At 60.4% G+C, this 11,134-nt stretch overlaps 1 protein-coding gene across 1 annotated transcript in view; it reads left to right on the top strand.

Moving 5' to 3' along the window:
• The first annotated feature begins 2,873 nt into the window (after window positions 1-2,873).
• Window positions 2,874-11,134, top strand: part of SRCIN1 (SRC kinase signaling inhibitor 1) — a 64,867-nt gene continuing 56,606 nt past the window's right edge. Inside the window, 1 exon segment of the mRNA XM_054688706.1 lies at window positions 2,874-3,195. Within this exon segment, the coding sequence (XP_054544681.1) occupies window positions 3,012-3,195 (184 nt within the window). The 5' untranslated portion in view covers window positions 2,874-3,011.

Raw genomic sequence — 11,134 nt, 5'->3', positions numbered from 1 at the left:
CCCGCTGCTCCCCTCAGCAGTGTACTTCGGTCCTTCTGCCTGTTCTGCTCCCCGCTCTGGCTCTGGTGAATTCTCTCACCCTCCCGCGCTTCTGACTGTACCCAGTGCTTGTGTAAATAAATAAATAAATCTTTAAAAAAACAAAAAGAACCATTGCCCTGCCATGAGGGGCGGGGTGGGGGGGTGGGGAGGGGCTAGTTAAAGGGGCAACTCAAAGCCTACCTAATGGAGCTCCCAGTCCAGTGGAACCCCAGCTTGGCATCTGACAGGGAAATGCATGCCTGGCCACCCGCCACCGGGGCCTTCTAGTTTTTGAGTTTCTTTGGAAGGAGCTGGCTACAAGTCAGGACCCCAGAGAACCCCGCCTTCACAGCCCCTCCCGTTCTTCAGAAAGTGGGTTTGATGTGCTAATGAGGCATCAATTATTAAGCAGCCTTAGCATTCATTACAATAACAAGGTGGGGGGGAGTCGGCTGGGAGACAGGGAGGGTCTTTTGAAACTTAATACCTTCCACTTCTCTCCCACAAGGCGGGAGGGGCAATGGAGAAGAGGCTCTAAAGAGACTTGTAGGGGTGCTTGGCGACTCAGCTGTGGTCAGAAGATGCAGGCCCTGGAGAGGACACCCCCACCCATGTCCACTTCTGCCCCAAATACCGGCCACTGTGTCTAGAGACTCTGGTCCCATGACAGGGCCAGATCCCAGCGCCTTATTGCAGACTTCGGGTCACCCTTAGATTTTGGATGGTCCTAAGGGTACTCTGGCCAGACTGTAACCTTGCCGGTAGGATGTTTCTCAAGGTTCTGGGGTGGGAGGCCCCAAGGTGGCAGAGTGAGCAGTTCAGCGCATTTGCTTTGACTTCCACATTACCCTTTCCTGTGCCTTCCCTGGAGGCCCAGTTCCCCTCCCAGCCCTTCCACCTTCCTGCCCAGATGTTTGTCCCACACTAGGGAAGGAGAAGTGAGGTTGAGGAGTCTCACCTCTAGGGTGCTCCCCGAAGACCCCCCTCTTGCAGGGTCCCAGGAACAGGTCTGGGGGGACAGTGTTTGAGAAGGGCAAGGCGGGTGATTCAATCTGCTGTTGCAATCCCTCACACGGGCCGGCTGCCCCTTCCCAACCTAGAGCACTCCAGAGATGCAGGGGAGGAGGGCCAGAGGGAAGTTACCTGTTGAGGAATGAGAGTGGGGGTGGGGTGGCTCCTGAGGAATCTCAGGTAGAAGCAGCTGGCACACTGGTTGTGCCCGGGCACTGGGCCAGTTTACAGGCATAATTCTCCTCTCTCATCTGGAGAAATACCTGTGCTGCTCTCGCCTGGATCTGTGCAGATGCCTTGCCCAGCTTCCTCCCTATTCCAGGAGCCTCTGCCTTTGAGATCTGATGGGAGGGGCACCTACCTTCCCCAGGGGTGGGGCAGAGGATCAGGTGGGGTCAATGAGGGGCAGTGGTGCCAGGCCATCTGCCTCTGGCTCAACTTGGGGCCTTGGAGCCTGTTCTTGCTCAGAAGCCAGGCCCTTCTCACCCCAGGAAGGGTGGGGGTGGTGGGGGAGGGAGGGGCACAGCTGTCCTGGGTTGGGTAGGTCTGGATGGAGTAGTTGAGGGGAGGAGGAGGTCAAAGGAGCTTATAGCTCTGAAGAGGCTCAGAAGTGTTGAGGGAAATTATTACCCAAAACTAATTTAAACCCTTTGCAGGAGTCTCACATGACACCGTCGGTCACATCAGCGTGGGGAAAGAGCCATGCAGTGTCCTGCTAACACCTTTGGAGCCATTCCTGATCTCTGGGAGCTGATTCACGGACCCCCTGGACCCACCCCCACCCCAATCTCTGAGCCAATGTGCTTCTTGGCATCTAGTCAAGAACAGACAAACCTCCACGTGACAAGACAAACATCTTTCCAATTTCCATCCAGGGGATAATGCCCAGTCCCTTAAACTTCAGAGCTGTCTCTTAACCCTCAGCCACATTCCTCTCCTCCATCGGCTGCGGTCATGAGGTTGTGCAGCGGTGGGTCCCCGTGTGCAGCAGAGGGTTAGGGGAGAGTGGTGGTGATGGAAGAGGTGGGGGCCATGGTGTCAGGAGGATCTGGGTTGGAATTGCTACTTTTAGGTCGGGAAAGTGCTGCACCTCCCAAGCCCCACTCCTTTATCTGAAATGGAGCTGAAAATGCCCACTGCTGTAGGGCGGTGGAGCTGGCTAAAGGAGAGAAGCTGGGCAAGGAGCTTGCTGAGTCCCTTCTCCTTAGGTGAGCACGCTGGGGGAGGCAAGATCTTGACTCACAGGGGATGGAGTAGGGGTGCGGATGGGGAAGTGAGGGGCAGAGTCCTAGCTAGTTGAGGGGGTCAAGAGGAAGAGCAGTAGGAGTTGTGTTACCAACCTTGGGGCTTGGGAGGTGGTGTCCGTGCATCTAGGGGGGAAGTCACCCCTCCTGTCGCTGGCCCCTCCCCTACACAAGGCCTGATGCCTCCCAGGCCCATCTTGGGCAGGCGGCCAGGCAGGGAGCTGGATGAGAGCCAACTGCACGCTCAGAGGCCAAAAGATGGGCACTGTCCAGCTGGCAGCGGGAGAGGCAGCTGGCCCAGGAGGGGAGAAGTCAGGGTGCCGACTGCTGGGATCGTGTGCCCAGACGGTGTGTCTGATGCTCGGCTCTTGGCTGCCCTCCTTGGCTGTCCAGCTACAGCAGGGAAGGGCCCCCTCCTCTTCTTGCCCTGACCTTGCCATCCAAACTACAGCAACTGGAGATTAGTCACCAAGAGGGCATCTGGGACCTTACCCCTAGCCAGGCATGTGGCTGGTTCAGGGGCTGGCCTGGGGGCGGGCAGGTAAGTGGGAGAGCCTAGATTAAGGCTGCAACTGGGTAGACCAGGAAGTGGGGAAACCGGTTTGTCATTAGGGCCAGTTGGGGTGGGGTCTTCTCTCCTGCCTCGCCTCTCTGTCGGCCTGCCACTCTGCCTGGTGGCCTATAGTGAAGAGATGTCCTGTGCCACTTTCTTGCTCATTTAAGCTGGCTCTGAGAATGCTAGGAGTAAAGAAAAGGGGCAAGCGAGTCAGCCCACCTTCTCCTCCCCAAGAGGAGCTTGGCAAAGAAGGAACAGGACAGAGGGCTCGATGGAGATGGGTAGGGAACAACCAGAACAGGAGGAGGCAAGGTGCTCCTTGCTCCAGCTCCTCCAAGCTGGAGAAGTCTGTGGAACCAACAGGTAGGTCAAGGTGGGACTTGGAGGAGGTGGGAGTAAGGCCGGGGTGGGCTGGGCAGAGCCGGCGCTCCGCACGCTGCTGTGCAGTGAGGATGGCGTCCCCAAGCGAGGAGCGAGAAGGAGTAGTTGGAGCACCCTCTTTTGGGGTCCCACTTAGCTGATGAGCAGCCTAGCTCGGGTCGCTGCAGTTCCAGCAGTCTCCTGCAGGAGGGGCCGCACCCCGAGCCGGGGGCAAGGAGACAGCCCGGCAGGGGGCTCCGGGGGACTGGGTCCCCGCAGTTGAGGCCTTTACAAAGAGAGGGGGGAGGGCGCCTTGGGCTGAGACAGAAGAGGGTCCGCTCTCTCCGGCCACCGGCGGCTGCGACTTTCGGAGGTCACCTTGGCTGAGGAGGGGCTCCCGAGTCTCGCCGCCCCGCCTAGCCTCCCGCCCGCGCCCCTCCCCGAATGCTGTTCCAGCCCTGGGCTCCAGAAGCCCCCCACCCTCGCGGCGCACCCCCTCTCCAAGGCCGGCGGCGGGCCTTGTGTGTTTTCCTCCTGCGCGGCGCGGGGCTTGCTCGGGTGGGAGTAGCAGGTGGAGCGGCGAGGGAGCCGAGCGCGCCCGTACCCCGGCCCGGCCGCGCGCCGCGGGCCCCCGCCAGGCTGCCGGAGGGCGCGAGGAGGCGCAGGGCCCCCCTCCCCCGCTCCCCGCCACCCCGGGCGGCCCTTTGTACGTTCGGCCACACGCGCGTGCCCGCGCCGCGCGCGCTCCCGCCCGCAGTGACACACCCGCGCCGGCCCGCGCGCGCGCTCAGACACACTCACACATACACACTCACTCTCGCTCTCGCACACTCGGTGACACGCCCGCGCGCGCGCGCACCCACACGCCCGGCCGCCGGCGCCCTCCCAGCTGGTCCACCCCGGCGGGGCCCGCGCCCCCGGCCCGCCCGCCCGGCACCGCGCCCCGGGGCTGGGGCCGAGCGAGGAGCCCGCGAGGCGGCGAGAGGGCGAGCGCCAGGCAGGCCGGCCCGGGGCCCCCGCCCCCCGCGCCCCCGCCCGATGGGGAACGCTCCGTCCCAAGGCATGTCCCTGTCTCTCTCCTCCCTAATGTGCCTCCATGCTTAAGTGGAAGGTATTTCTGTTTTCTTTGTGTGTTTTCCCCTCGGCCGGGGGCGGGGGCGGCGGCCGGGCCGGGAGGCGGCGGCCGGCGGGCGAGGGATGCGCCCGGCGCAGGTGTGCGGGGGGCCGCGGCCGCGGGGCGCCGGGCCGGGGGAGGGGCCCGGGCGGCAAGAGTGCTGGCGCCGGAGAGGGGTCTGGGGGGCGCGGCTGGACACCGGGTGGGGAGACCTTCGCGACGCGCGGGGGAAGGGGCCCGAGGGGCTCCCATTTAAAGGGGTCGGTGCGAGGGGGAGGGGGGCGGAGAAGAGGCCGGGGATGGATGCTGGGGGGGGAGGGGAGTGGTCCATGCAAGGTGGAGGAAGAGGACGCAGGGGAGCAGGAGGGAATGGAGAAGTGTGTGTTGGGGGAGGCGCGTCAAAGTGCTCTCTCTCCCCCGGGTCCCAGAATGGGGTGCATGCACTCGGGGGGTGGCGGTAGGCCCTTTGCACCAGCCCCCCTGGGAAGGCAGGGGGTGAGTGCATCTGGGGTTGGCTGTGTTGCCAGGATACAAGCCTGTATTCTCGGCTTCACCCCCCCACCCCCAGTCTTGCTTCCCCTCGAGGCCCCAGCCCAGGAGACCTCGGAGCCTAGGCAGCAGTTTAGAAACTGGGGACCTGCTCCCCGCTTTGCGGGTGGGTAGCGAGGGGCCCCGGAGAAGGCGGGGCTGGGGGAGGGGCTATTTAATCTTAAGCCCTCCTCCTGCTGAGGCCAGAGGGCAAGGGAGGGCGCCCCCGGCTGGGGAGAGCATCCAGGGTGTGTGAGGAGGTAGGGGCCGCCGGCGACCGAGGTTCAGAGGGCGGGGCCGGGGAGGGGACGCGGCTTGGCCCCCCCTCCCCTCCCACGCACCCCCCTGCTACGTCAGAAGCTCCCGGGCCAGCTCCTAGTCCTGTCGGTGGGGGCAGCAGGATGCTGGTGGAAGCAGAGGGGGCCGGCCGGGTGCCTCCGAAGCTCGGCTGGCAGGGCCCGGCGGGGCGTGTGCCGCTGCTAGTGCGAGCCCCCCCGCCCCACGCCTCCCCATGCAGCCCTGGCAGTGCCTCCGGCGCTTTGCCCTGGCCTGGTGGGAGAGGACCGCGGAGGGCCGCGCCCGATCTCCCAGGGAGGAGGCTGGACCGAGGGATCCTGGGGGCCGAGGGGAGCCAGGTGAGCTGGAACCGGAGGGAATCCTGGGCTGTCATTCCCTCTCCCAGATACTGTGGGACCAGGAGGTCCTGCAACCCCCAACTTTAAAGAAAGAGGGTCCCCCCTTGAGCTGAAACCTTTCAGAAGATGTTGGAGCTGCTGTTGTTTGGGGGGAAGGGGCAATGGATGAGGGCTAGGAATGGGGGGTAGCTAAGCAGACTTCCAGGTTTCAGGGTCTGAGTGTTCCTGGACTTAGGTTAGGATCCGAGCACCTTGCGGGGAGCAGGATACCTTCTTTCCTACTGGATATCGGAGTCTGGGTGACCTTGAGCCAACTGCTTTGCTGTCTAACTCTGTGCCTCAGTTTCTCTCATTCTCTTCCCATTCTCTTCTGCTGGTCTTGAAAATATGATGATGCATTTGATGGGGACTGCCACTGGGAAAACGTGAGGTTTGTCATCAGTTGGTGGCAGCTGTGATGGTGGCGATTTCTGGCATGGTTGTGTGTATGTATGTGGGGTCAGTTATGGTTTCAGTGCAGGCTTTTGCGGGTTCTGGTTGGTGCTGGAGCCACTGTGGGTGGGAGTCAGGACCTGGCATTCACACAGGAAGGAAGACCCGTGCAAGCTGCGAGTGGCCAGGCAGAGACTTAGCCAGTGGGTGGTGCGTGGAAAAGCCAGGGCTAGAGATGGGCGCCCTGGACACAGGCGAGTGGGTTCCAAGATTGAGAACCCCCCTCCACCCAGACTGCCTGGCACCCAGGCACCATTGGCAGTGAGTGCAAAGGCTTTGCCCTGGCTTCCTGCCACCCTGCCTTGGGGACAAGAGGGTCTTTGTCCAGGAACTTCCGCCCCCCCCCAGCCCTCCCTGTTCCTTCCTCCCCTACCATGATGGCTGGTTCTTTGCGATGACCCTCAGGGCTGGGATGGAGATGCTGGTCCCCATGTTCTTCCCACCGTCTGGGCTCTGGGAATCTGGAAGAAGCAACCCTGGTCCTCAGGCAGCGCTGGGGGAGGCTGGGGGCCCCTCCTAGTGGAAGGGGCCCTGGGAACGAGCCCTCTGGAGGCCTAGATCCTCCCCAGGCTTCTGCCTCGGCCCTCTGCCTGCCTCTGTCTCCTGTAGCGGTCCAAGGGTCTTCAAAGCTTGATTCCTGTGGGGCTCCAGGTTCCCTAAAGATGTCCAGGTACAGGGCTGGGTCCTGGGATGCTGAGCCTGCGGCGTGCGTTCTCTCACTCTGGCCAGGCCCCCACCCTGGAAAAAGGGTTTAATTAGAACCATTGATTCCTCCTTTGGCTGCGGGCATTGATCTCAACTGTGTGGTCAGAGCTGGGGTGTGATGGGGGGTGGGGGGGCTTGGCTGCTGTCTGTCCTGTGCCAACCTTGGCATTCTCTGACAATACCCAAGCTTAGGAGACAGGGGGCTGGGCTCTTTGAAGCACCAGTTCTGCTTTGGCCCTACCCTCACCCCAGATTAGGTCTTGGGGAAAAGAGGGAGATGGGGCTGAGGAGTTGAAGCAAGGGAGCCCATTTGGGGGTCCAGAAAGAGCAGTTTGTGGTGTCTCACGTTCCCAGTAGTGGTCCTTGAGGCTCAGGAATGGAGGCCAGCTCGGCTGGGAGGGGTCCTGAGAGGGAGAGTGGGGAGACAGTTGAGTGCACTGAGGGTGTGGGCAGGCAGCGAGATCTGGGGAGGATCTAGGGCTTGCAATGGAGACAGAGTTCTCTTTCGAGGAATCCCAAGCAAGCACTTATCTTCTCGAAGCCCTGGCTAAGATCTCTTTTCTTCCTTGCTTGTGTCCTCGAGGCCCAGAGAGGGACAAAAACTGCCTCAGAGGCCCAGCAGGCTTGGGTCTGGCCCTTGTGCCTGGCTCCTGACAGAGAGGCCCCTGCCTAGGCACAGGGAGCTGAGGATCAGGCTCTTGGCAGCCTCATATCTGATCTTTGGGCTTGGTGGAAGGTGGGGGACAGCTCGGGTCCCCCAAACCCTGTCTGCCTGCCATGGGTGGGCTGGTGCAGGTGCAGGCTTCAATGAGCCACTCAGATGCTCTTTGAAGAATTCCTTTTTGGCTTCCTAGGGCCCATTGGAGCAAAGATAATAAAAATCTGGCCGTCAGCGGGTTTGAGGGCTGTACTCCTTCCCCTTCTTTCATTCCTAGCTCTGAAAAGCTGAGATGAAGGCTTTGGATTTGGCTGGGAAGCTGCGCTTGCCTGCCTTGCCTGCCCCAGGGAGGGAGGGAGGGAGGCGAGAGAGGGAGGAGGCAGGCAGAGGAGGGAGGACTGATTTCCCAGTGGAGGGGACGGAGAGGGGACAGAGGGACAAGAGCATGGTCCCCAACTTCTGCCAGGCAACCTTGGGCCTCCATATCGGGGCTCCTGTCCCCTGTATCCAGGCTCAGCTTGTCCTTCTGTTTTGGAGACTGGGAGCTCTTCCCTCTGCTCCAGTGCTCCACAGTCCCTGTCCCTCAGTTTCCCCGACTTTCCCCTCCTGGTCTCCCCCTTCTCTGCCCCATCTCCTGCTCCACCCTTCACGTGCTTTCTCATCCCCTGTCGCCGCCCTCTGCTCTTAGTCTCCCCCTTTCTGTCTAATGCCCCCACCCCCAACTGTCTGTCATCCTTTCCGCAGTACTGGTCCTGCTTTCTAGGACTGTCTGGAAGGTTGAGAAGCCAAGTTGGGGGGGGGTGGAGAGGGGGGGCGGGCGGAGGCAGCCACAGCATGGAAGGGATGGGCCTAGGTTCACTATTATGGTCTGTCAGTTGCCACAGTTATCCGAGTCTGGGTGGAGGGGCTGCTGAGCACTTAGGGACGTGCATGTGTGTGGTGAGGGCGCCACCCCCTCCCCGCAGCACAGTGGGCACCTTGCCCTGACATTGGGCTTCAGACATGCTATTACCCTGCTGCCTTTTACTGCTGCTTGACTGCTGGAAACCGGAAACCAAAGCCCTCCAGCCTCTTGGCCCCTCCGCTCTGGTCTCCCACTCCCCAGGCCTCACCGCCATCCTTGCCCACTGTCCCCTCGCGCCCACCACACTGTCTCAAGGCTCAGAGGCAGGAGGGAAGGGTTCCAAGGAGCCTCTTGACACCATCTCCCCCCCTGCTGCCTCCCCCATTTCTGATAGACCTTCTTGGAGCCCCATGCGAGCCCCGTGCCCCCTTTGCCATCTTGTATACCCCCCTATGAAAGACAGAACTGTCGTGGACAGAGCACGGGACTGGGTAAAGAAACCTCTTTCCGACACTTCCTCAGTTCCCAGATATCCACATGACCTTGAGCGAGTCCCTTCCCAGTGCGGGCCTCTCTCCTCACCTGTGAAATGAGGGGCGTGTGCTGGATCATCTCCAAGGTCTCTTCTGACATTCCGACCATGTTGTGTCTCTCTTCTGGGTGATTTGCATATGCTTTGCATATATTAATGGTGCCTGCTTGAAGGGGGAGAGTGCCACCCACTGGGACCAGAGTCCCACCCACCATTCCGGCTCCCCTTGCCCATTGGCCCATGCTTTTGCTGCTTGAATTTCTCAGTGGAAGCTGAGGCCCGGAGGTCTGGCCCTTGTGTTCAGGCTTTGCTGGGCCAGAATTGGGAGGGGGGGGGATAGCCTAAGTGGAGGGGACCTGTCACTCCCCCTCAAAAAGGTCCAAATAGGGAAGCGAAATAGAATGTGAATTCACTAAATTTGCCCTGTGGCTACCATGGGGGGGGGGGTGAAGCCCCTCTGAGAGTAGGTGGGGGGGGGAAGGTAGGGGTTTCCCTCCTCCCTTCCCAGAGCCTGGGCACCCTCTAGATGCCAGGAGATTAGCTAGGTGCAAGAATTTTACCTCTGATTTGAGCTGCCAGCCACAGCCTGGAGTAAGTCCTGTTGACCTGTGTCCTGCCCGCTTCTGCTCAGCCTCCTGGACTCTGGGTCTCTGTGGGTTGGAACTTGGACCTCAGTGATTGTCACTGAGAAAGATCTAGATGATTGCATGTCTGGGTCTTGCCTTGTCACCACACCAAAGGTGAGGCTCTATGGCCCCTGAGAGGGTTCGCAACATTTTCAGGGAGGGGGAGAGGTCTGGTTGCCCTTGGTTCTGCCCCTCTTTGGCCAGCCCAGCCTGAGATCACAGAGACTGCCCCAGGGCCTCCTCCCCTGCCTCCTGGCATGTGCACAGGCCAGTGCTCTGGATCCCTGCCTCCAGTCCTGCCTCTGTTCCTTTGTCCCCATCCATAATGCCCATCACATGAGGCAGGGGTGGGGGGGAAGGTCGGTAGCTTGGAGATGATAATGTGGGGCCACTGAGTGCAAATTTCCAAAGACAGGAGCAAAACTGCCCTCTACTGCCAAGGAGGGCTAGGCCAGGGGACGTGCAGTAAGAGGGATCACGGTGAGTGACCGTCCTAGGGAGAGACTGTCCCAGGGGCCAGATTCACGTCTGATCATGGAATTGTTACGAAGATTAAATGAAATAATAGATGAAAATGTCCAGTCTGATGCCTGAGACATTAAAAACACTGAAGAAAGGTTTGGGGAGGGAGCGGAGGTCTCTGAAGCCAGAGAAAAGCCTCTCCTAACTCTGTGATTTGGGATTTCAGTGGGGATGAGTTGGAAGGATAATTCCCAGAACTCAGGCTCCTGCTCCCCACCCCATCCCTTAGGTCCCACACACGCACTGGGCTCAGGGCCCAGCTGCCCCGGGACACCCTGCCCTCATCCTCCCCCACTGCGGGTAGGCAAACAGAAGGGTTTGGAGGCTGGGAAACCTGTTCTCCCCCTCCCCCTATCTTTGCACAGGACAGCTTGAGAGGAAACAGGCCCACGCGGTGGGGGGAGGAGTGGAGGTTAGATAGGAGGGAGAGCCTCTTCTGTGACGGGTGGCCGCTCCAAGGTGGGGAGTTCTGGGGTGAGTGGGGTGAGCATGAGAGATTAATGTATCTAGGGGCAGGGACTGGCTGGCATGACCTTTGTGATAATTTGAAGCTAGCCAGAGGCGGTCTGGTTCAGCCTGGATGTTGTGGTTGGCCCAGTGCAGGGGGCGGTGGTGGAGAGTCCAGAACTGCTGAGGAGAAGGGGACAGGGACGTCACACTGATCCCCAGGGTGGACAAGTGAAAAGAGCAAGCACTAGACTGGGATGCCTGCCTCCTCCACTGCTGTGTGACCTTGGGCCAGTTAGTTGCCCACTCTGGCCTTTGATGTCCCTGGTATGAAAAGAAAGTGGAATTAGAGAATCTCTGAGGTCCCTCCCAGCTGTCACAGGTTCTGCCTACCTCCCCTCCTGAGATCTACATTCCTCTCCATGGCATGTATGGCGAATGGGTGGCAAGACTATTTCCCAGCTCCAGCTAAACCAGGAAAAATGGAGATTTGGCTCAAAGAGCGCATGGATACGTGCATGTATGCAAGTCCCTCCTGCTCCAAAGGCACACCTTTCCTAAAGCTGTCCTCTCGGCCCCACTGATGGCTGCAGGAGAGGCAAGACGATTCAGCTACGATCTGAATCATAAACTCACAGTTTGCCTTCCACCTGAGCAGAACTGGCTTTGCCACACTCCATTCCAGCCAGAGATTAATCCAGTCTGTGTTTTCTACTGCCGAGGCACTTCCAGCTGGTGCTCCCCTTCCTCCCCACCCCCCCAACCTTTTTCCTGGATCCCAATCCTCAGCCACCTGGCCCAGTTGCCTGCATGTCCTGGCATGGATTTCCAAAGACCGG

The sequence above is a fragment of the Talpa occidentalis genome, unplaced genomic scaffold, assembly GCF_014898055.3.
Source record: "Talpa occidentalis isolate TD23 unplaced genomic scaffold, MPIMG_talOcc4v2.1 talOcc4.7, whole genome shotgun sequence".
In the NCBI taxonomy this organism is placed as follows: Eukaryota; Metazoa; Chordata; class Mammalia; order Eulipotyphla; family Talpidae; genus Talpa; species Talpa occidentalis.
Note: the sequence above shows the minus strand (reverse complement) of the source record. Positions and strands in the feature narration are given on the sequence as shown.